The sequence below is a fragment of the Choristoneura fumiferana genome, chromosome 26 (genome assembly GCF_025370935.1).
Source record: "Choristoneura fumiferana chromosome 26, NRCan_CFum_1, whole genome shotgun sequence".
NCBI classification, from domain to species: Eukaryota; Metazoa; Arthropoda; class Insecta; order Lepidoptera; family Tortricidae; genus Choristoneura; species Choristoneura fumiferana.
The window spans coordinates 11214101-11240307 of record NC_133497.1 but is presented as its reverse complement, the minus strand read 5'-3'; the positions used below and the strand labels follow the sequence as shown (position 1 = coordinate 11240307).

The window sequence follows — 26207 nt, the reverse complement described above, 5'->3', positions numbered from 1 at the left end:
ATATTTTTTTATAAACTATTGGCCTCAAACGTTTATGGCGTGGAATGGAAAAAAAGCAAGTGTCACCGTACCCATCCTACCTATCCGCAATTCGTTCATATGTCAATATTATATCTGAGGATAATATGCGTGCATTGTTTTGCCGGCACGAATTCAACGAATATAACATAATCTTGCCACCACGCACTTGTATTGTAGAGTTGGTAAACAGTGTTATTGCAGACGCTGTGATTCTTGAGCTTGTTGTTAAAATATATTTTGGCTAAACCAGCACAGAGCAGCCTGGTTAGTCCGTGTCGTGGTCATGGAGTCAGCCGCCTGCCGCCGCCGTGCTTCCGACGCGGAACAGTCGGCGCGGTGGACATACAGCGCGACTGCGGAGTGCGAGCCTGTGGCGGTGAAGGAGGAGCCCGAGGGGGGCGAGTGCGGCGTGAGCGAGGCGGCCGTGGCAGAAGGCTTGTACGCCGGACACGAGGTCAAGGACGAAGTAGTCATTGGACCTGTAACAGTGCAGCAGCAAGACGTCGCTTTTTCAATGCAGAGTAAGCTTTGTGACTAGCTACTTAGTGGAATGAAAGTAAAAAATGTGTAATTATAAAAATAAAAGCAGTTTAAATTCAAGCAGGAGTACCTGACTTTGCAAGTAATGCAACACAACAGTATAAGAATTCTCTATGATGAGGTGGAGAGTGACGCTCTGGGGTGTTCTCTCCCAGGTGCTTCATAAGACAATTAACTGAGATTTCCGCACACATGCATAGATCTACATGTATCTATATCCTTTAATAAGGGTGTCATTTGTTTAATATCATTTTGATATTGTAATTCATTTCTCTATTTTTTTTCATTAGAGATTACACACAAACATACACAAGTTATAACCTGTAAAGAGAGTAAAAAATAATAGGAACCCTTCTAATAAAATTTAACATATACCTAGCTATAAATAAAATATTCTTTACAGATGCTTTCTGTAGACTCGAGGGTCCATGCATTCTGAGGCCAGAAGGCGGCGCCGACGACACACCCAACTGCACCCACACCTGCCTTGGAGAGGGACCTCGCTGCAACAGGAGCCCCGAGCAGCAGTACAGGCTGACAAGCTGTTTTGTTCGACTGGAGCGACTTCCAGTAGGAGACCTGCACAGAGGCAAGCCTTGCAGCAGCATGCAAGCTGACCCCAGTGCCAGTGCCCTGCGGCGCAGCAGAGAGCAGGGCCAGAGACGTTCCTGCAACTTGCCAACCCCACTTGCGTGTCACAAACAAGGTTTGGCTCACTATGAACTACACTAAGCCATGCTTCTCCTAAAAAAAAAACATGCAAAGAAAAACGAAACAAGAAAAAGATACATTAACATAGTCATTTTTCTTTCTTTCTTTCATAGTTAATTCATTTGGACATGCACTAAGTATGGATCTGTTCACTCACAAAGGCCTGCTTCTCCACATTTTATAATCGTAATTGTAAACAAATCCGTACAACAAGTCTATATTAGCGTAGCTCGAACGTGTCCTCAGTCACAAGCTTACCGTCAGTCACGCAGACTAAGACAACTATACATATAAGTAGAAGGTTTACTTGTGCACATTGATAATAAGCTGTGGAGGGGCGTGCCTTTGTGAGTGAACAGATGTATACCTGACCTGCCTAACACCATAATCCATTTCCTGATGTAATTAAAAATAAATCAGGTAAATTATGATAGATCTGTCTGTATGCTGCATATAGTATCAGGAGACTGGAGACAGACATGATTATTAAAGGATACGCAGGTCACTTGCATATTGATAACTTTCACTGGAATCATTGGATTGTAGGGCGATTATTCGTGCGTTTGAACCGCCTCATTTTTCTGGTCAATTTTTTTTCAATTTTTGCAATTTTTGCAATTTGTTCAATTTGAGACAGTTAAATCGTCCAATAACCGCCCATTTTACAAAATGTTTTTTTCCTCTGAATATCAAGCTCTGTATGTTCTGTTGGATTTTTGGCTTTGTGTTTCACCCATCAATTAATCTCCCAAATATATTATCTTGCAGATACACTGAACACGACTGAGGTGGACCCGTGCCAGCTACAGCCAGCGGGCGGTGCCGGGGCCGCGCCCGAGTGCACCCACACCCGCCCCGGGGAGGGACCTCGCTGCAACATGAGCCACGACCAACAGTTCCAGCTTAGGAGCTGCTCTGTGAGGCTCGAGCGCATCCTCATAGAAGACTTGCCCACATGCAACACTTGTCTCGTAATCTTTGACTGTAAATCAAGTCTAAAAAATCATAATTGCACACATTCAGTAGAAGAATCTAATATCTGTGCAGAGTTAGCTACGCATCATTTAGAAACAGGAAGTGAAACATTGTTACGATATTCGTCCGATGATGCGAGGATTTTCACACAAGAAACAACTTGCTCTGACAATATTTCCAAATCACACTATCGGAATCAATCTGTTGTGTTTTCTCACACAGACGAGAAACCTTTTTCTTGTGACGTTTGTAAGTCGCTGTTTTCTTACAGAAGTATTTTGGCTATTCATAGACGAACTCACACAGGCGAGAAACCTTTTTCTTGCGACGTTTGTGAGTCGCGGTTTTCTCAAAGAAGTAGTTTGGCTGGGCATAGACAAACTCACACAGGCGAGAAACCTTTTTCTTGCGACGTTTGTGAGTCGCGGTTTTCTCGAAAAATTACTTTGGATGCGCATATACGAACTCACACAGGCGAGAAACCTTTTTCTTGTAACGTTTGTATGTTGCGGTTTTCGCAAAGGAGCCATTTGACTGTGCATAGACGAACTCACATGGGCGAGAAACCTTTTTCTTGCGAAGTTTGTAAGTCGCGATTTTCTTATAAAAGTAATTTGGATGCGCATAAACGAACTCACACAGGCGAGAAACCTTTTTCTTGCGACATTTGTGGGTCGCGGTTTTCTCAAAGCAGTACTTTGGATGCGCATAAACGAACTCACACAGGCGAGAAACCTTTTTCTTGTGACGTTTGTAAGTCGCGATTTTCTCTGAAATATAATTTAGCAGTGCATAGACGAACTCACACAGGCGAGAAACCTTTTTCTTGCGACGTTTGTGAGTCGCGGTATTCTAATAGAAGTGGTTTGGCTAGGCATAGACGAACTCACACAGGCGAGAAACCTTTTTCTTGCGAAGTTTGTAAGTCGCGATTTTCTCGTAAAAGTACTTTGAATGCGCATAAACCAACTCACACAGGCGAGAAACCTTTTTCTTGCGACGTTTGTGAGTCGCGGTTTTCTCAAAGAAGTAGTTTGGCTGGGCATAGACGAACTCACACAGGCGAGAAACCTTTTTCTTGCGAAGTTTGTAAGTCGCGATTTTCTCGTAAAAGTACTTTGAATGCGCATAAACCAACTCACACAGGCGAGAAACCTTTTTCTTGTGACGTTTGTAAGTCGCGATTTTCTCTGAAATATAATTTAGCAGTGCATAGACGAACTCACACAGGCGAGAAACCTTTTTCTTGCGACGTTTGTGAGTCGCGGTATTCTAATAGAAGTGGTTTGGCTAGGCATAGACGAACTCACACAGGCGAGAAACCTTTTTCTTGCGAAGTTTGTAAGTCGCGATTTTCTCGTAAAAGTACTTTGAATGCGTATAAACCAACTCACACAGGCGAGAAACCTTTTTCTTGCGACGTTTGTGAGTCGCGGTTTTCTCAAAGAAGTAGTTTGGCTGGGCATAGACGAACTCACACAGGCGAGAAACCTTTTTCTTGCGAAGTTTGTAAGTCGCGATTTTCTCATAAAAGTACTTTGGATTCACATAAACGAACTCACACAGGCGAGAAACCTTTTTCTTGTAACGTTTGTTTGTTGCGGTTTTCGCAAAGGAGCCATTTGACTATGCATAGACGAACCCACAAAGGCGAGAAACCTTTTTCTTGCGAAGTTTGTAAGTTGCGGTTTTCTCATAAATGTAATTTGGATAAGCATAAACGAACTCACACAGGCGAGAAACCTTTTTCTTGCGACGTTTGTGAGTCGCGGTTTGCTCAAAAAAGATATTTAGTTAGTCATATACTAACTCATACAAGTGATAAACCTTTTTCTTGTGACGTTTGTAAGTCGCGGTTTTCTCTAAGAAGTACTTTGGATGCGCATAAACGAACTCACACAGGCGAGAAACCTTTTTCTTGTGACGTTTGTGAGTCACGGTTTTCTCGAGAGATTAGATCGTTTCCCCGAACTCGTTAATTCCGCGTAGCGAACTTTCCATTCGCATTTTTCCCCACTCGAATTTATTTTCGTTCGCGTTTTTCCCCATTCTTAAATTTACACCAGACGTATTTAATCCATACATAATTTTTCCCACTATATTTATTTATCAATAGTTTCTTTTCTTGACGGGATTTTTAACCATTCGCATATTTAACCACACAAACGGAGAGGTAGGTTAGGTTAGTTAGGTATCTTCAGATGCCCGAAGGGCAAACCGCTCAGAAATAGGAGCCCCGCGAAGCGGGGTTCCGTCGGCATAAGGCGTAATGGATTGCCTATTGAGAAAAAAGTCGTAAAACATGCGAATGGTTAAAAATCCCGTCAAGAAAAGAAACTATTGATAAATAAATATAGTGGGAAAATATGCGAATGGAAAAATTATGTATGGATTAAATACGTCTGGTGTAAATTTAAGAATGGGGAAAAACGCGAACGAAAATAAATTCGAGTGGGGAAAAATACGAATGGAAAGTTTGCTACGCGGAATTAACGAGTTTGGGGAAACGATCTAATTACTCGTTTTCTCAAAGAAGTAATTTGGATGTTCATAAACGAACTCACACAGGCGAGAAACCTTTCTCCTGTGACTTTGTAAGTTGCGGTTTGCTCGCAAAAGTTATTTAGTTATTCATATACAAACTCACGCGGGCGAGAAACCTCTTTCTTGTGACCTTTGTAATTCGCGGTTTACGCGTAGCAGTAGTTTGACTACACATAAACGAACTCACACAGGCGAGAAACCTTTTTCTTGTAACGTTTGTAAGTTGCCGTTTTCTCGCAGGGAACATTTGGCTTGGCATATACGAATACACACAGGCGAGGCTACTCATAGATGAGCTCACGCACGAGAGAAGGCTGTTGCTTGAGCGGGGAGGGGGGCTGCGCGGCCACGCTTGCCATCAAGAGCCGCGTTTACATTTAACTGTCGTGTTGTGTCGTGACGCATCAGAAAGGTATCGCTTTCGTACATTTTATATGGTTGCGTTCACATTTATCCCCTCTTGCCCTCATGTTCTGAGAGGAGGCCTGTGCCCAGCAGTGGGACGTATATAGGCTGGGATGATGCTGGGATGATGTTCACATTTATCTGATGCGATGTGTTGTGACGGCATGTGTTGTGTCGCATCAAAGCTATAGAGAGAAAGAGACCGAGAGCATCCTAACACAACACGACAGACAAATGTGAATGCGGCTAGGTCGCTGCGGGAGAGGGCGTCGAGTGTGCCTGTTTGAATGGCTCGGTACCGAATCGTCTATGAGTCAAAATACCCACGATTTCAAATGGTCTGAAATACACGTGCCCCATTGTGTTAACCGTCCATGGTGTTGCGATGTCTTAATAGTGAAACACCCAATTCACATAACGTCCATGAAGGAGCACGGCCAGATAGCATGAATTCTAATTATGTAAAACGCCCAAAGTTTAAATCGTTCAAAATCTAAATTACCTACTTCATATCGCCCATAAAAACTGGACGCCAAAACGTCCAAAACATATTATGTCACGAGATTTAAGTTTAATGGTGGAAAATTTATTTAAGAATATAAACTTATAGAAAATACAATCATATACCTAAGAGCTAAATACTACTAAATAATAAATCTACTAGCTAGCTTAAATAATATTTTTATATTATAAAAAAGACCGCCTCGAATCGTTCCTGGCGCAAAGGTGCCCAACACGCTTGCCGCGTTGCCGCGTTGAACGGCGATAGATAGCCTTTGCATCAAGAACGACTCGAAGCGAGAGTCTAATCCCCGGTCCCGCAGCCGGCGTCCTACCTCTAAGTTTAATAGGTAAAGCGTTTTGGTCATTCTGCTCTGGCCAACTGCTTTCAATAAGATTCTTTGCTTTTTTGGACAGCGTTTTTCACAAGATGTAGTTTGGACATTATGCTGCACGATTTAATTGCTATTCTGATGTTCAGCGTTATGCATATTGTGTTAATAGGACGTCGGACATTTCGCTTCTTGGTCAATTTGCGTCGCGAGACATTTTGCTGCATTACGATATTTTTAACGATTTTACTACATGGGATTAATTTAAATGTCGTAGGAATTTCGTTTTTATGATGCATTAGTCTGAATTTTCAATCCCATGCTTAATGTATTTTTGACAATAAATAAATGTTTTTTGTATACAAATCTTCTTTTAACTGCCCTTTAATTTAATCGCATTCCCAAGATGCATTTATGAGGTCCTGTAGCCAAAATTATAAAATTTAAATTGCTATGCAGACGTTCGTCCACTGAATGTGAGTGAGCGGAGCGGACTGAACGAGTTCGAAGAGTCACGAGAGTGTTTGCAGAGGCGAGCAGAGTCCGCGCGAGAAATAAGCGTGGCGTGGTATTCTATGCGGACCCTTTTATGTTAGCTCTTATATTACAACCGGCACGGCCTCCGCAGCCGCTGTCAGTGGGTTTCAAGCTTTAGTGGAAGTGCTCGCTGTTTTATTCCGGTCCGCTCCATCCGTTACCTCCGTTGCCGCGGGGTGATGACACCCCAGCTGTTTTAATAGAAAGTGGGCTATAGTTTTATCATCTACGTGTATCAGTCTGTACGTCACATATATTTTACTACAGTGCACGCGCGATGAAACACTCGCTACGCTCACGCGGCAGCGCTCACCGTTCAGAGTGAGGCTAGGAAGATGAAGCGTTTGTATTGGTTCCACGCACATCACTGGTGGAAACGCAGCTTAAAGAGGATTGACCAAACTATCGGAAATTAAGTAAAATAATATTATAAATGCGAAAGTGTGTGTGTTTGTATGTTTGTCCGTCTTACACGTCGAAACAGAGCGACCTCATATCTCAGCTTGTTTGTTTCTTATTTAGCCAATTGGCTAAGTAAAGTTTTTTGGAGAGGCGCTAATTATATTTTTCTTCGATAGTCGACGTCTTAATAATCAAGGAACTGCAGCTCTTTTATTTTTATTTACTCTTATTAATTAGAAATATTTTTTAAGTGGTCGATATGACGTTTGTGAGATTGAAATGGCAGAACCGTTGAGGGCTCAGTACTTAGTAGAAACATTAAAAAAAAAACGAAGTCAACTGTCACTGCTGTCACTGTCAAGTAGAATCTAACCTAAAACCATTTTATTTGCTTTGCGATTTGGTGCGATCAGTGTGTTTTTTGTTTGGATATTTTTTTACGACCTGAGCCCAAACTCTGGGCTTTTGAATTTGCCACATCTCTCCACGACCTTTGCACGATAATTTGACCACGATTGGATATTTTCGACGACTATTTTTGCTCTGTTTTAGACAACGTTATCTTGAATTCTCGGCCACCTTTGGCTTGACATTAGGACTGCCTTACGAGTAAATTCGAATCACAGTATCCCTACAATGGATTCAGACGACTCCGACAGTATTCGAGTAGAAATGGAGCATTACAGAAATGTTTTCCAATGCTTGTACCTTCGTCTATGAAATACAAACGAGATTTTCCGAATTCGGCGTATTTACGCATCCTAGTCTTTACAAGCGACCTGGAGCAAGTCAACTTCATCTTCCACTGCAAGTTGCTCATCAACAACATCATTATACGAACCCTCTAGCCCTTCAACATCAAACACGGCAAAGGAAAACATAACAGAAAGCAGAGATATCGTGTTTTTTTACCAAAACAATAAAAAGGACATGGTCTCAGTAAGAGTCATGCAATACATTAAAATAATTAATTGCATGTTGCACAAATGGGTTTATATTCTTTATTTCAAAGTGTATTGAAGGAAGAGTTTCTGCTAAATCATTTACAGAATGAAGTGGCTTGCAACTTGCACTTGTCCATCTAAACTCATAGCGAGCTTGAGGATACATGTGAAATGCGTGATTTGAAGATTAAAAGAATCCGTATTTTTGAAGCCTCTCTGTTATTAACCATAACCACATAAAATTATGTAGACCTCTGTCTTATTGCATGTGTTTTTTAGTTAATTTGGAGAGTAAGGTCAATGTGGCCAAGACCGGCATACTTCATTTTTTTTTACTTCGGAGTGATCTAGCTGCGTTAATTATTCACCTATGTTAACACTTATACTTGCATACGATGAAGAATTTCATAAATAATCGTTAAGCTATAGAGACAGATCATTTTATTCACAAATGAAGCAAAAAAATAATATTTTCTAAAATTCGGCGAGTAGACGGGCTTCCCGGGGAGTTTTAGGGAAGGCCGGCTAGTAATGATATCGGCCATACTGGGGTGCTTATATGTTTGTATTCGAATCCTTAAAAAAATGAAACAAGACAATGAAAAGTGTACTTTAAACTTGTTAACATAAGGTTTAGATTCGGAATAAACACAATTTTTCTTATTCAAAGGCAAGTCCGGCATATATTACGTAAATGGGGTGGTAAACCTTTTTTGGCAAAAAATATATTATAAGTACTTACTTATTTATAAGGTTTCCCAAATAAAAGATCAATTGAAATTTTAAAATTTATTTTAATAGTTTAATTTTTAATTTACTGAGATCAAAGAGGGTCACCTAGCACTGATAGTGCAAGCTTTGCTTAGTTTGGGGCTAATATTTATTTGATTATTTATTTATTTGATATGTATTTTTAATTTATATTTTCGGTGACATAGTGCCACAGCATAGTGCTGAGGGTGAGGAACACATTTCCGTTCTAGTTTCAAGATCAAAATGCCTTATGAAATCGTAATAATATTAAAATCGTAAAAACAGTTGGTAACTTCTGATTCAAGGGAAGTCCGGCATATGACGGACTTGCCTTGTACATAGTAGACGGACTTTACAACTTAACGAAATTTTATTGTGATAAATGATGGTACGTATTACAAAAGTAAGCCAATTTCTGATAAATTAAACACAGAATAAAGATAACTGGTTCTTATATTACTTATGTAGTTACTTTCTGGTGCAAAATCTTGTCACGAACTATTTTTTAACAATTTTTTTAGCAGAGACCGTCGCACTATCATTTCGAGTTCCATACATGCAATTACTTGTTTAGGCGGATTACTCTGAAGTTCGTTGTCACAGCGCCATCTGTTTCAGAGTGAGGGAACAAGCGCGACAAACTGCTTTATAGACTGGACGCTAAAGCAGGAACCGCTTTCAAATTCAAAAGTTATAACGTGTTGACGGACTTGCCTTGTAGACGGTCTTGCCCACAGTGACCTTAATATAATAAAAATGCAATAATTTATATTTTATATTTCATAAATGTACAAATTATCATAAAAACGTTTAGCATAAGCATATGACTCAAAAGACCCTATTTGTTGGAACATGCTACCTATACAAAGCTGTCCTATTGCATGTGTTTTAGATGGTTCTAGTTAATTTCCAGAGTAACATAATAAAAATGCAATACTTCATTATATTGTTTTTATTTCATAAATACACAAATTATCATACAAACGTTTAGCATAAACATATGTCTCAAAAGACCCGATTTATTGGAACATGTACTTATATAATATTCCTGGCAAAGGGTAATTTAAAAACAAGTTGTATTTTTAATAAATTAAATATTGTGCCATCCCCATAAAGGCATTAGAAGTACTACTAAGAAATACAAGGAAATGTAATACAAATATTATAGGTCACTATGTGTTAAACCGGGATTTTAGTTTACTTTTGCATCAAAAGATGTCACTATCTCGTCTCAAGGAAAAGCTGAATCGCGCTGTTAAGATTTTTCATTTCCTAAGCAACCGTTGTTTGTTTAACTTGTGTGTTATATGTGTAAACAATATGCATACCATTGATCATAAGTTATAACAAAACTGTGGTGATTTACTTGTATTTTTAGTACTTGTACTTGTGACAGTGACCCTAGATGGTATTGTTTGTTCTACCAGTTGACCTGGATGTGTATATATACTATCTTTTGCCCGCGGCTTCACCCGCGTGGAATTCGGTTATCGCGCGCTGTTCCCTCGGGAACTGTTTATTTTTCCGGAATAAAAAGTAGCCTATATCACTCTGTGGCCCATAAACAATCTCTATGTCATAAATCACGTCGATCCGTCGCTCCCTTGCGACGTGAAAGACGGAGAAACATACAAACACACACACTTTCGCATTTATAATATTAGTATGGATATATATGGCATTCAACTGTTTTATTTTGTCTGACTTTAATACATACATGACCGGGAATCGAACCTGATCAAAATCTCTGTAAGCAATGTTACAAATTCTGCACATTTTTTCGTTATTTTTGATGATGAGAATCATAAGTGAAAAGAAACATATTTTACAAGTTTTTTTTTTTTTTTATTCGACTGGATGGCAAACGAGCAAGTGGATCTCCTGATGGTAAGAGATCACCACCACCCATAGACAACTGCAACACCTGGGTATTGCAGATGCGTTGCCAACCTAGAGGCCAAAGAAGGAATACCTCAAGTGCCAGTTATTTCACCGGCTGTCTTACTCTCCACGCCGAAACACAACAGTGCAAGCACTGCTGCTTCACGGCAGGATTAGCGAGCAAGATGGTGGTAGCAATCCGGGCGGACCTTGCACAAGGTGCAAGGCCTACCACCTGCAAATTAAATTAAATTTTATTCGACTTGCAATGTACGAGTATGTATGTATTATAATTATAAACCAAAATGAGAATACAAATTTAAAGTACCATTAGCTTAGCACAGCAGTACTTATACTGATTACAGATTAGATGACAATGCAAGACAAGTATAGTCAACAAAAAGTATTCTGAGGAAAAATAAAAGCTTACACAAATAAAAACCAAAAATGATATTTTAAAGAAAAAAAATTTGCTGACTGTACTTATTGTCGACTGTACTTGCATTGTCAACTAAAAATACATTTCTGTATTAAGAGATCGTCATGTTCAAAATTACATTTCCGTGCTAAATCTTAATTCTATTCTATTCTCTTTCATTAACCATTGAGGAGTTCTGTGATACCAGTATGCCTCTTTTTTATGGAAAAATGCATGTCCTTGGAAAAAAAAGGTTATGCTCCTTCACTGGCTTTTTCTTGCAACCAAAATAAAAACACCAACGTGTGTTAACATCCACCTGAAAAAAAAGATCAAAATTATTATAAATCCTTACTTATATTTAATATTATAAACATGAAAGGAACTCTGTCTGTCTGTCTGTTAACTTTTCATGCTTCAATCGCTGAACTGATTTAGCCAAAATTCATTATGGAGGTAGTTGGAATCCCGAGGAAGAACATAGGCTACTTTTTATCTCACAGTCTTATCCCGAAAAAATGCATAGTACTCGCGGGAAAGCAATAAGCGAATTCTTCGTAGACAGAGTCGCGGGGCAACAGCTAGTTACAATATAATGTTTCACTAACCACAGAAATTTTACTCTATCATAATATATACCAGCCAATGCAGAACAATATCACCTGTCGCATCAATCACATTGTCAGTTGATATTTAAGTAAATGGTCACAATATAGGTAATATGTTTTTGTTATTCTGTGCTCTCTAACAACTTTGGTCCGGCAACATATTCAACTTTTGATGCCCTAAAATGTAATTTAAAAAAAAATAGACAAGAAACTGTATTGATATAATTTTGTACTTACGTTCATCCATTTTACCGGTACGGACAAGTGCTTTATCTCCTCTGATTTCGGCAACATTGTATAAGTACTTATCACTGGTGTCAAAATATTCTAGACTCATAGCCATGTGTGGCAAGTTCCTTGAATCTGCTCGCACAAATTCACTCATTTCGTATTGAAAGGTGAAGCCGCTTAAATAGAAAATATGGTCCAAAAGTCAAGCCAAGTGTCGAGAATACAAGATAGCGTTGTCGAAGAAGCAGAGCCAAAATAGTCGTCGAAACTGTCCAATCGTGGTCCAATTATTATGCAATGGTCGTGGAGAAATGCGGCAAATTTTAAAGTACTGAGTTTGTGCTGAGAGGTCTTTAAAAATTATCCAAAAAACACATTGATCGCACCAAATCGCAAAGCAAATAAAACGGTTTTAGGTTAGATTCTACTTGACAGTGACAGTAGTGACAGGTGTCATTTTTTTTACTGTTTCTACTAAGTAGGTACTGAGCCCTCAACGGTTCTGCCATTTCAATCTCACAAACGTCATATCGACCACTTAAAAAAATATTTCTAATTCATAAGAAGAAATAAAAATAAAAGAGCTGCAGTTCCTCGATTATTAAGACGTCAACTATCGAAGAAAAATATATTTAGCACCTCTTCGAAAAACTTTACTTAGCCAATTAAGCAGTGACGCTAGTGGTTAGTTCCAATGGAATGCTAGTCATACTTGTTAGAGACAAAATGCTGCACTTCGTGAAGAAAGCAAGCCGCTTTGCACAGTGATAGTACAGACTAAACTGAGTGATTTGACTCGCAGCAGCGGAAGTTTCACCCCTTAGGAACAGAGATGGCGCCACTTCTTTAAAAAATATTTCAAAAAATTCTACAAGCTAAAGTAATAAACCGATTTCAATGTTTTATATCTCAAATTAGAGCCTATTATATACGTTACTTATAAAAAAACTTTTGTCAAAAAACGTCATCTAAAGTTTTTTTTTCTTACCTGATTTGTAGTTTTTACTTGATTACTTAAAAAAACTGTATGCAACATGAATGGTTTAATGCATGTACATATTACTGAGTACATAACAAGTATTTTAAAAAAAATCCGACACCGATACCTATCATATTTAACGAAATATGACAGTTTAAATGTGAGCACAAATTTCTTTAAAAATATTTCAAAAAATTCTACAAACTAAAGTAATATACCGATTTCAATGTTTAATATCTCAAATTAAAGCTCATAACATTCATTATTTACAAAAAAATATAAAAAAAATATTTACTGAAAACTTTTGGCAAAAAACACCATCTCAAGTTTTTTTTTCTTACCTGATTGGTAGTTTTTATTTGATTGCTTAAAAAAACTGTATGCAACATGAATGGTTTAATGCATATACATGTTACTGAGTACATAATAAGTATTTAAAAAAAAATTGACACCGATACCTATCATATTTCACGAAATATGAAAGTTTAAATGTGAGCACAAATGTCTTTAAAAAAATTCAATAAATTCTACAAGCTAAACTAATAAACCGATTTAAATGTTTAATATCCCAAATCAAAGCTCATAAAATTCATTATGTAGAAAAAAATATTAAAAAAATATTTACTGAAAATTTTTGGCAAACAACGCCATCTTAAGCTTTTATTTCTTACCTGATTGGTAGTTTTTACTTGATTGCTTAATAACATTGTATGTTGTATGCAACATGAATGGTTTAATGCATACTTATATATATTTCTGAGTAAATAACAAGTATTATAAAAAAAAACCTACACCGATACCCTTCATACTTCACGAAATATTTAAGTTTAATTGTGCACGCTTTTCTTACAAATAAATTTCAACGAAATCTTGAAGTGAAACTAGTACTCTGATTATAAGGTTTAATGTTAAATAAAAAGAAGAACGAAATTACCTATTATCAAAAAAAAATTTTTTTTCCTGGTGTTACGAAAAAACATAATTACTTTAAAATTAGTAATTATTAAGACAATAAATAAAAACTATACCGTTTCCGGCATAGTTGATTCTGAGATGTAATATATATTGCTTAGTAGTTGGCGAATTTATTTAAAAATTAGCTTTTTGTGTGATAGGTAGGGCTACAGCTTATAGATATGTCACATTTGAAATAAAAGACTATGAACATCAATGTTCATCAAATATTTAAATTAAAACCTATAAGTCCTCTTCGGGTTCATCGGCAGATGTAGAACTGAAAAGGAAAAGTCGTTTTGAAGTACTTGTGCTTTTCCAATACTACAAAATCACAGATCTTTTAGACACGGACTGTGTTGCTGTAATTACTGTTGAATTATATTTGTGCCTAGTTGATTACCATTAGATCTAAAATTTTGTGCCTACCTGTGGAAATCAGTGGTCAGCATACAAAATAACCCTGCATTGAATATTATATTAACTTACTTTTGATTTGTACAGCCACCTTTGCAGGATTTACACTGGGCAGTGCATGGCAAGCTGACCCGACGATACCCACAACGCATGGTATCGCAGCCAGATTTGCAGCCACAATGGTCCAAGAGGCTTAATTGCGACCAAATCGCTGTAACTGCGACAATTCTGGAGTCCTTCTCTTTTGCCTTAGTCCATCCCCAAGAAGATGGACATGGTATGGACATGCTCTCTATAAACATACACTGCGTGAAGCTTACCAAGCGGGCCAAATATGGAGAAACGCTCTGAAACCAGAAGTTTCCGTACCATGTCCATCTTCTTGGGGATGGACTAAGGCAAAAGAGAGTTGGCAAAAGAAGCTGTGCAAAGGTGGCTGTACAAATAAAAAGTAAGTTAATATAATATTCAATGCAGGGTTATTTAGTATGCTGCCCACTGATTTCCACAGGTAGGCACAAAATCTTAGATCTAATGGTAATCAACTAGGCACAAAAATAATTCAACAGTAATTACAGCAACACAGTCCGTGTCTAAAAGATCTGTGATTTAGTAGTATTGGAATAGCACAAGTACTTCAAAACGACTTTTCCTTTTCAGTTCTACATCTGCCGATGAACCCGAAGAGGACTTATAGGTTTTAACTTAAATATTTGATGAACGTCGTATTTGACGATCGTCCGTGGGGGTGGCCGGACAAGAATAGCTCCCCCCCATCTCATTCCGTTGGGTGTCGTAGAAGGCGACTAAGGGAAAAATCCAGAAGACGGGCAGCAGCGTCTTCTGCGTAAACCATCAGCAAACACTGCGATCCCCAAGCCGCCTGCCAAGCGTGGGGATTATGGCAACCCCCCCCCCCCAAATAAAAAATGATAGGTACAAATAAGCCGCGGCCCCTAGTCCCCGGCAGCTCCTTTATCCCTGGCCTTGGTAGCGGGCCAGGTAACGGAGGAGCAAGGGGTGCGAAGAATCTCCGGGTGACTCCTCGCTACCATCCCCACCGGACATTGGCCCTGGCCACGCACAACATTCGCACGCTGAGGACAGATGAGAAAATCATTGAGCTGGAGGAAGAATTGAGTAGTTTGCGTTGGGACATCATGGGATTATCGGAAGTCCGACGAAAGGGGCAGGATACGATAATCCTGGAGTCTGGCAACATGCTCTTCTTCCGGGAAGGAGACCGAAAGTCTCAGGGTGGTGTCGGGTTTCTCGTCCGCAAGTCCCTCATTAATAACGTGGTAAAAGTCGATAGTGTGTCGAGCAGGGTAGCATACCTGATACTCAGAATCACCGATAGGTATTCGTTGAAGGTTATCCAGGTGTATGCGCCAACCTCGACACACCCTGACGATGAAGTAGAGGCTATGTATGAAGAAATCTCTCAAGCCATACATTCCTTCGAGACATATTTCACCGTTGTTATGGGGGACTTCAATGCTAAGGTGGGCACTCAGAATGGCGATGAGTTGAGAGTGGGGCCGTACGGTTATGGGCAGCGGAACCAAAGGGGCCAGCGGCTGGTCGACTTCTTGGAGAAGGAGGAGCTCTACGTAATGAACTCCTTTTTCCAGAAGCGACCATCCAGGAAGTGGACGTGGATCGGCCCCGATGGTTCAGTCAGAAATGAGATTGACTTCATTATGACGACCAAGAAGCGAATATTCAGTGATGTCTGTGATCAACAGGGTGAAAACCGGAAGTGATCATCGTATTGTCAGAGCCACACTGAATATTAATGTGAAGCTAGAAAGGTGACGTCTTGTGAAGTCCACGCTCCGTCCTTGTCCTGCCCAAATCCAGAACCCCGAAAGCTTTCAACTCTTATTGCATAATCGCTTCCAGTGCCTAGCCGAATGCAAAACAGCGGACGAGATCAACAACGGGCTGGTAGAAACTGTTCAGGCCGTGGGGTCCCAGTTCTTCAAGACTCCGCGCCGGAAAAGACCTCAGAAGCTCTCCAATGAAACCATTAAATTAATGGAACTTCGGAACGAGATGAGGCTGCAATCTTCAACTGACATGTCGGAATATGGCAGACTTAATAGGCGAATCTCAAAATCCATGCGACACGATGTGCGTGCCTTTAATACTGCACGTATTAATGAAGCAATTGAGCGGAACCAGGGCTCTAAAGTGTTTGCAAAGAATTCGTCTATTGGGAAAAGCCAAATGACTAAGTTGAAGATCGACGATGGCAGTATCATCTCATCGAAACCGGAGTTGTTGAGAGAGCTTGAAAGGTTTTACGAACAGTTATATGCCTCGACACAGAAGCCCGTTGTAGGTGCAGCTCAAGATACCAGAGCTAAACTAACCCGTCATTACACTGAAGACATCCCAGATATCAGCCTGTACGAGATTAGAATGGCTCTCAAACAACTTAAAAACAACAAGGCTCCGGGGGATGACGGAATCACGACAGAACTTCTGAGAGCGGGTGGTAAACCGGTACTTGTAGTCCTCCAGAGGTTATTTAATTCCGTCATACTCGAGGGTACCACGCCGGAAGCATGGCACAGGAGTGTGGTGGTGCTCTTCTTCAAAAAAGGCGACAATACCTTATTGAAGAACTATAGACCCATCTCACTCCTTAGTCATGTATACAAGTTGTTTTCGAGGGTCATTACGAATCGTCTCGAGCGAAGATTTGATGATTTCCAGCCTCCCGAACAAGCTGGATTCCGTAAAGGCTTTAGCACCATAGACCACATTCACACGCTCCGCCAGATTATACAGAAGACCGAGGAGTATAATCGGCCACTATGTTTAGCGTTTGTGGACTATGAAAAAGCCTTCGATTCAATCGAGACCTGGGCTGTACTGCAGTCCCTTCAGCGATGCCATATTGACTATAGATACATCGAGGTGTTAAAGAGTTTGTACAGCAGCGCCACTATGTCGATCCGGTTGCAGGACGAGAGTACAAAACCAATCCAACTGCAGCGAGGTGTGAGACAGGGAGACGTTATTTCTCCGAAACTGTTCACAAATGCGTTGGAGGACGTTTTCAAGCTCTTGGACTGGAACAGGTTCGGCATCAATATCAACGGCGAGTACATCACCCATCTTCGTTTTGCCGATGATATAGTCATAATGGCGGAGTCGCTGGAGGAGCTCAATACTATGCTCAGTGACCTCAGTATCGTCTCCCAACAGGTGGGTCTTAAGATGAACATGGACAAGACTAAAATCATGTCAAATGTCCATGTCACACCCGTGCCGGTTATCGTTGGGAGCGATGTACTCGAAGTTGTTGACCACTATGTTTACCTTGGACAAGTTGTCCAGTTGGGTAGGTCCAACTTCGACAAAGAGGTCGCCCGAAGAATCCAACTCGGATGGGCAGCGTTCGGGAAACTTCGTGATGTCTTCTCGTCCAATATTCCGCAGTGCCTGAAGACTAGAGTCTTCGACCAGTGTGTGTTGCCAGTGATGACTTATGGCGCTGAGACGTGGTCCTTAACTGTTGGCCTCTTAGAGAGGCTCAAAGTCACGCAACGAGCTATGGAGAGAGCTATGCTTGGAGTTTCTTTGCGCGATAGAATCCGGAATACGGAAATTCGTCGAAGAACTAAAGTCACTGACATAGCTGGAAAAATATGCAAATTGAAGTGGCAATGGGCAGGCCACATCGCTCGAAGAACAGATAACCGTTGGGGGAGAAAAGTCCTCGAGTGGCGACCACGAACCGGAAGACGAAGCGTTGGCAGGCCTCCCACCAGGTGGACTGACGACATCGTGAGAGTGGCGGGAAACCGGTGGATGCAAGTGGCAAGTTGTCGTTCATTGTGGCGTTCTAAGGGGGAGGCCTTTGTCCAGCAGTGGACGTCTTCGGGCTGATGATGATGATGATGATGATGATTTGATGAACATTGATGTTCATAGTCTTTTATTTCAAATGTGACATATCTATAAGCTGTAGCCCTACCTATCACACAAAAAGCTAATTTTTAAATAAATTCGCCAACTACTAAGCAATATATATTACATCTCAGAATCAACTATGCCGGAAACGGTATAGTTTTTATTTATTGTCTTAATAATTACTAATTTTAAAGTAATTATGTTTTTTCGTAACACCAGGAAAAAATTTTTTTTTTAATAATAGGTAATTTCGTTCTTCTTTTCATTTAACATTAAACATTATAATCAGAGTACTAGTTTCACTTGAAGATTTCGTTGAAATTTATTTGTAAGAAAAGCGTGCACAATTAAACTTAAATATTTCGTGAAGTATGAAGGGTATCGGTGTAGGTTTTTTTTTATAATACTTGTTATTTACTCAGAAATATATATAAGTATGCATTAAACCATTCATGTTGCATACAACATACAATGTTATTAAGCAATCAAGTAAAAACTACCAATCAGGTAAGAAATAAAAACTTAAGATGGCGTTTTTTGCCAAAAAATTTCAGTAAATATTTTTTTAATATTTTTTTCTACATAATGAATTTTATGAGCTTTGATTTGGGATATTAAACATTTAAATCGGTTTATTAGTTTAGCTTGTAGAATTTATTGAATTTTTTTAAAGACATTTGTGCTCACATTTAAACTTTCATATTTCGTGAAATATGATAGGTATCGGTGTCAATTTTTTTTTTAAATACTTATTATGTACTCAGTAACATGGATATGCATTAAACCATTCATGTTGCATACAGTTTTTTTAAGCAATCAAATAAAAACTACCAATCAGGTAAGAAAAAAAAACTTGAGATGGTGTTTTTTGCCAAAAGTTTTCAGTAAATATTTTTTTTATATTTTTTTGTAAATAATGAATGTTATGAGCTTTAATTTGAGATATTAAACATTGAAATCGGTCTATGACTTTAGCTCGTAGAATTTTTTGAAATATTTTTTAAAGAAATTTGTGCTCACATTTAAACTGTCATATTTCGTTAAATATGATAGGTATCGGTGTCGGATTTTTTTTAAAATACTTGTTATGTACTCAGTAATATGTAAATGCATTAAACCATTCATGTTGCATACAGTTTTTTTAAGCAATCAAGTAAAAACTACAAATCAGGTAAGAAAAAAAAACTTTAGATGACGTTTTTTGACAAAAGTTTTTTGTAAATATTTTTTTGTATTTTTTTATAAGTAACGTATATAATAGGCTCTCATTTGAGATATTAAACATTGAAATCGGTTTATTACTTTAGCTTGTAGAATTTTTTGAAATATTTTTTAAAGAAGTGGCGCCATCTCTGTTCCTAAGGGGTGAAACTTCCGCTGCTGCGAGTCAAATCACTCAGTTTAGTCTGTACTATCACTGTGCAAAGCGGCTTGCTTTCTTCACGAAGTGCAGCATCCGGCCAAAAAATGGCCTTAACAAGTATGACTATGCCGAAAGTTTCTCGATGAGGGCTACGGTATGGATGTCGCTAGCGTCACTGCTTAAGTGGCTAAATAGGAAACAAACATGCTGAGATATGTGGTGCATAGGGGAAATTCGTGTCTGTACCGTTGACCAGCAGTGGTGTAGCGGTATAGCACGCGGTACGGAATACCGAGGACCTGGGTTCGATTCCCAGTGCTGGTCTTATTTTTCTGGTTTTTCTGTGCATCTATATTTCAGTTTGTATTTTCAATTTAGGTTTTACGGGATGACCGTAAAGTAAAAATTTGGAATTTAAATAAAAAATACAAAAAGATTCCAAAAAACCGATCTTACTTTTATTATCATTCATATCAATTTTTATTATTAGTACCACTGCCACGACTGCTAATAAATGAGATTTAGAAATCAGCTTCAAAGACCGAGATCATTCCTGCAAGAAGCCATCTTGTCGCTGCTGCTCGACGCGGCGACTTGAAGCTACTTTTTTGAGTCACGGGAAAATCAGAATCAAATTCAAAATGGGGCCCGTGACCAGCAGGGCTACTACGTAACTCGAAGTTCGTGTCGTGCGGTCCCTCTGACACCTACTCTATCTAATACGAGAGCGAGAGGGATCGCACGACACGAACTTCGAGTTACGTAGTAGCCCTGCAGATTTATCGCTGGAAACGAGCGTCGAGCGACTGCATGTGGCCGCTCCCTTTAGATCTATAATCTATAATTTGAGCCTTCGAGTGGATCCAGTCTCTCTCCAATCCAATCTCACTCCGATTTATTTTATTTGTACCACTGCCACGAATGCTACTAAATGAGATTAAGAAATTAGCTTCTAAGGCCAAGATCATTCCTGCAAGAAGCCATCTCGTCGCTGCGGCAGGCGGCTGACTCCATGACCACGACACGGACTAACCAGGCTGCTCTAAGCTGGTTCAGCCAAAATATATTTTAACAACAACGTAACGTAACGTAATTATAAAAATAAAAGCAGTTTAAATTCAAGCAGGAGTACCTGACTTTGCAAGTAATGCAACACAACAGTATAAGAATTCTCTATGATGAGGTGGAGAGTGACGCTCCGGGGTGTTCTCATATTAGTAATCTGTCACTAGACGCTACTTTTTTGAGTCGCGGGAAATTCAAATCAACTTCGAAATGGGGTCACGTGACCAGGTTTATCGCTTCAATCGAGTGACGAGCGATTGCATGTGGCCGCTCCTCTACTAATTACAAAAAGTTAGTTTAGTTGTCAAAGTGACAACTGTGACGAGCTTTTAATTATAGTCTTTTTATAGTATTTTTCGGATTTGTCATTAAGCAATTAAAGGGGTGTGGCAATGTAAATTCGAATCGATTTACTGTGACTCTCGATTGAATATGCTAGTATGTAATCGATTTTATTAGTGAAAGTTTATATTCTTAACTTATTTTTGCCTGCGGCTTCATTCGCGTACCAAGTGTTTTTGCTTGTCTATCGGATCTCACAAACCATGCGGTCATCTTTGGCACTTTATAAAAACTAAAAACTTTTAAAAAATTTAACAAAAACCGTAATAACAAAATTGAATTACAAAGTAACTGTTCAAAACATCAAACAATTCGAAACACTCGATACAAATATGCATTTAAGGACCTTTGCTCTCGTACTAATAGCAAAGTCTAAATGCGAGTCAAACGATTTGACAAGATTGTGGAATCGATTCGGTCGATAAGCAAAGTCAAGCTCTATTGAAACAGAGTTCCGTTTTACGCCATGAAAGTTGGTGAGAATAAAATCTCTCTTTTTTCTTTTAAAACAAAATAATATATATTTATGTGAATTTTGTTTTTTATAAGAAAGTATTCGTTATTTTTTTTTTTTCTTTCGGGATTCAAGTATATATTTTTTTATACATTATTGGCCTCAAACGTTTATGGCGTGGAATGGAAAACACTATGTCACCATTCGTTCATATGTCAATATTATATCGTGATTATATCTGACTGAGGATAAAATGCTTGCATTGTTTTGCCGGAACGAATTCAACGAATATAACATAATCTTGCCACCACGCACTTGTATTGTAGAGTTGGTAAACAGTGTTATTGCAGACGCTGTGATTCTTGAGCTTGTTAAAATATATTTTGGCTAAACCAGCACAGAGCAGCCTGGTTAGTCCGTGTCGTGGTCATGGAGTCAGCCGCCTGCCGCCGTCGTGCTTCCGACGCGGAACAGTCGGCGCGGTGGACATACAGCGCGACTGCGGAGTGCGAGCCTGTGGCGGTGAAGGAGGAGCCCGAGGGGGGCGAGTGCGGCGTGAGCGAGGCGGCCGTGGCAGAAGGCTTGTACTTCGGACACGAGGTCAAGGACGAAGTAGTCATTGGACCTGAAACGGTGCAGCAGCAGGACGTCGCATTTTCAATGCAAAGTAAGCTTTGTGACTAGCTACTTAGTGGAATGAAAGTAAAAAATGTGTAATTATAAAAAATAAAAGCAGTTTAAATTCAAGCAGGAGTACCTGACTTTGCAAGTAATGCAACACAACAGTATAAGAATTCTCTATGATGAGGTGGAGAGTGACGCTCCGGGGTGTTCTCTCCCAGGTGCTTCATAAGACAATTAACTGAGATTTCCGCACACATGCATAGATCTACATGTGTCTGTATCCTTTAATAAGGGTGTCATTTGTTAAATAACATTTGGATATTGTAATTTATTTCTCTATTTTTTTTCACTAAATTGATTCCATACAAACATACACAAGTTATAACCTGTAAAGAGAGTAAAAAATAATAGGAACCCTTCTAATAAAATTTAACATGTAGCTATAAATAAAATATTTTTTACAGATGCTTTCTATAGACTGGAGGGTCCATGCAGTCTGAAGCCAGAAGGCGGCGCCGACGACACACCCGACTGCACCCACACCTGCCTTGGAGAGGGACCTCGCTGCAACAGGAGCCCCGAGCAGCAGTACAGGCTGACAAGCTGTTTTGTTCGACTGGAGCGACTTCCAGTAGGAGACCTGCACAGAGGCAAGCCTTGCAGCAGCATGCAAGCTGACCCCAGTGCCAGTGCCCTGTGGCGCAGCAGAGAGCAGGGCCAGACACGTTCCTACAACTTGCCAACCCCACTTGCGTGTCACAAACAAGGTTTGGCTCACTATGAACTACACTAAGCAATGCTTCTCCTAAAAAAAAACATGCAAAGAAAAACGAAACAAAAGAAAAAGATACATTACCATAGTCATTTTTCTTTCTTTCTTTCATAGTTCATTCATTTGGACATGCACAAAGTATGGATCTGTTCACTCACGAAGGCCTGCTTCTCCACATTTTATAATCGTAATTGTAAACAAATCCGTACAACAAGTCTATATAAGCGTAGCTCGAACGTGTCCTCAGTCACGCAGACTAAGACAACTATACGTATAAGTAGAAGGTTTACTTGTGCACATTGATAATAAGCTGAGGAGGGGCGCGCCTTTGTGAGTGAACAGATCTATACCTGACCTACCTAACACCATAATCCATTTCCTGATGTAATTAAAAATAAATTAGGTAAATTATGATACATCTGTCTGTATGCTGCATATAGTATCAGGAGACTGGAGACAGACATGATTATTAAAGGATACGCAGGTCACTTGCATATTGATAACTTTCACTGGAATCATTGGATCGTGGGACGATTATTCGGGCGTTTGAACCGCCTCATTTTTCTGGTCATGTTTTTTAAAATTTTTGCAGAAGAATTACGAGAAAAATAAGACAGTTAAATCGTCCAATAACCGCCCATTTTACAAAATGTTTTTTTCCTCTGAATATCATGCTCTGTATGTTCTGTTGGATTTTTGTCTTTGTGTTTGACCCATCAATTAATCTCCCAAATATATTATCTTGCAGATACATTGAACAGGACTGAGGTGGACCCGTGCCAGCTGCAGCCAGCGGGCGGAGCCGGGGCCGCGCCCGAGTGCACCCACACCCGCCCCGGGGAGGGACCTCGCTGCAACATGAGCCACGACCAACAGTTCCAGCTTAGGAGCTGCTCTGTGAGGCTCGAGCGCATCCTCATAGAAGACTTGCCCACATGCAACACTTGTCTCGTAATCTTTGACTGTAAATCAAGTCTAAAAAATCATAATTGCACACATTCAGTAGAAGAATCTAATATCTGTGCAGAGTTAGCTACGCATCATTTAGAAACAGGAAGTGAAACATTGTCACGATATTCGTCCGATGATGCGAGGATTTTCACACAAGAAACAACTTGCTCTGACAATATTTCCAAATCACACTATCGGAATCAATCTGTTGTGTTTTCTCACACAGACGAGAAACCATTTTCTTGTGACATTTGTAAGTCGCGGTTTGCTCTAAAAAGTAATTTGGATGCGCATAAACGAACTCACACAGGCGAGAAACCTTTTTCTTGTGACGTTTATAAGTCGCTGTTTTCTTACAGAAGTAATTTGGCTAGGCATAGACGAACTCATATGGGCGAGAAACCTTTTTCTTGCGAAGTTTGTAAGTCGCGATTTTCTCATAAAAGTAATTTGGCTAGGCATAAACAAACTCACACAGGCGAGAAACCTTTTTCTTGCGACGTTTGTAAGTCGCGGTTTTCTCGAAAAAGTAGTTTGGCTAGGCATAGACAAACTCAAACAGGCGAGAAACCTTTTTCTTGCGAAGTTTGTAAGTCGCGATTTTCTGATAAAAGTACTTTGGATGCGCATAAACGAACTCACACAGGCGAGAAACCTTTTTCTTGTGACATTTGCAAGTTGCGGTTTACGCAAAGAGGTACTTTGTATTCACATAAACGAACTCACACAGGCGAGAAACCTTTTTCTTGCGAAGTTTGTAAGTCGCGGTTTTCTCGAAAAAGTTGTTTGGCTAGGCATAGACAAACTCACACAGGCGAGAAACCTTTTTCTTGCGACGTTTGTGAGTTGCGGTTTACTCGAAAAATTACTTTGGATAAGCATAAACGAACTCACACAGGCGAGAAACCTTTTTCTTGCGACGTTTGTAAGTCACGGTTTTCTCAAAGAAGTAATTTGGATGTGCATAAACGAACTCACACAGGCGAGAAACCTTTCTCTTGCGACGTTTGTGAGTCGCGGTTTTCTCGCAGGGATCGTTTGGCTAAGCATATACGAATACACACAGGCGAGGCTACTTATAGATGAGCTCACGCAAGAGAGAAGGCTGTTGCTTGATCGGGGAGGGGGGCTGCGCGGCCACGCTTGCCATCAAGAGCCGCGTTTACATTTAACTGTCGTGTTGTGTCGTGACGCATCAGAACGGTATCGCTTTCGTACATTTTATATGGTTGCGTTCACATTTATCCCCTCTTGCCCTCATGTTCTGAGAGGAGGCCTGTGCCCAGCAGTGGGGCGTATATAGGCTGGGATGATGCTGGGATGATGTTCACATTTATCTGATGCGATGTGTTGTGACGGCATGTGTTGTGTCGCATCAAATATATAGAGAGAAAGAGAGACCGAGAGCATCCTAACACAACACGACAGACAAATGTGAATGCGGCTAGGTCGCTGCGGGAGAGGGCGTCGAGTGTGCCTGTTTGAATGGCTCGGTACCGAATCGTCTATGAGTCAAAATACCCACGATTTCAAATGGTCTGAAATACACGTGCCCCATTGTGTTAACCGTCCATGGTGTTGCGATGTCTTAATAGTGAAAGGAGCACGGCCAGATAGCAACAAGTCTAATTATGTAAAATGCCCAAAGTTGTTTTAAATCGTCCAAATTGTAAATTACCTACTTCATATCGCCCATAAAAACTGAACTATTTCACTAAGATTCTTTGCTTTTTTGGACAGCGTTTTTCACAAGATGTAGTTTGGACATTATGCTGCACGATTTAATTGCTATTCTGATGTTCAGCGTTATGCATATTGTGTTAATAGGACGTCGGACATTTCGCTTCTTGGTCAATTTGCGTCGCGAGACATTTTGCTGCATTACGATATTTTTAACAATTTTACTACATGGGATTAATTTAAATGTCGTAGGAATTTCGTTTTTATGATGCATTAGTCTGAATTTTCAATCCCATTCTTAATGTATTTTTGACAATAAATAAATGTTTTTTGTATACAAATCTTCTTTTAACTGCCCTTTAATTTAATCGCATTCCCAAGATGCATTTATGAGGTCCTGTAGCCAAAATTATAAAATTTAAAATGCTATGCAGACGTTCGTCCACTGAATGTGAGTGAGCGGAGCGGACTGAACGAGTTCGAAGAGTCACGAGAGTGTTTGCAGAGGCGAGCAGAGTCCGCGCGAGAAATAAGCGTGGCGTGGTATTCTATGCGGACCCTTTTATGTTAGCTCTTATATTACAACCGGCACGGCCTCCGCTCCGCTCCGCAGCCGCTGTCAGTGGGTTTCAAGCTTTAGTGGAAGTGCTCGCTGTTTTATTCCGGTCCGCTCCATCCGTTACCTCCGTTGCCGCGGGGTGATGACACCCCAGCTGTTTTAATAGAAAGTGGGCTATAGTTTTATCATCTACGTGTATCAGTCTGTACGTCACATATATTTTACTACAGTGCACGCGCGATGAAACACTCGCTACGCTCACGCGGCAGCGCTCACCGTTCAGAGTGAGGCTAGGAAGATGAAGCGTTTGTATTGGT

General features: G+C 39.9%; 3 protein-coding genes and 1 long non-coding RNA gene across 4 annotated transcripts in view; 2 read left to right on the top strand and 2 right to left on the bottom strand.

Annotated features, from left to right (window-relative positions):
* LOC141442568 (uncharacterized) overlaps positions 1-26207 on the bottom strand; it is a 163254-nt gene that overhangs the window by 20113 nt on the left and 116934 nt on the right. The window lies entirely within an intron of this gene.
* On the top strand, positions 65-25663 carry LOC141442566 (uncharacterized). The gene is made up of 3 exons (XM_074107580.1): positions 65-542; positions 965-1267; positions 23449-25663. The coding sequence occupies exons 1-3, from the start codon at positions 305-307 to the stop codon at positions 24735-24737; spliced, it is 1830 nt and encodes a 609-aa protein (XP_073963681.1). The 5' UTR covers positions 65-304; the 3' UTR covers positions 24738-25663.
* On the bottom strand, positions 10416-12384 carry LOC141442576 (uncharacterized). Its single transcript, XR_012452945.1, has 2 exons — positions 11810-12384; positions 10416-11283 (listed from the first exon to the last, which is right to left on the bottom strand). It is a non-coding gene; the product is annotated as an uncharacterized lncRNA (long non-coding RNA).
* Positions 21525-26207, top strand: part of LOC141442571 (uncharacterized) — a 10121-nt gene continuing 5438 nt past the window's right edge. Inside the window, exons 1-2 of the mRNA XM_074107586.1 lie at positions 21525-21971; positions 22393-22695. Of these exons, the coding sequence (XP_073963687.1) occupies positions 21734-21971; positions 22393-22695 (541 nt within the window). The 5' untranslated portion in view covers positions 21525-21733. The remainder of the gene's footprint in view (positions 21972-22392; positions 22696-26207) is intronic.

Bases quoted from the DNA above. Each gene is read 5' to 3' on its own strand.
- LOC141442566 (XM_074107580.1), top strand. From the start codon at position 305: ATGGAGTCAGCCGCCTGCCGCCGCCGTGCTTCCGACGCGGAACAGTCG. The intron at 543-964 runs GTAAGCTTTGTG...TATTCTTTACAG, and splicing joins CGTCGCTTTTTCAATGCAGA to ATGCTTTCTGTAGACTCGAG. The intron at 1,268-23,448 runs GTTTGGCTCACT...ATTATCTTGCAG, and splicing joins ACTTGCGTGTCACAAACAAG to ATACATTGAACAGGACTGAG.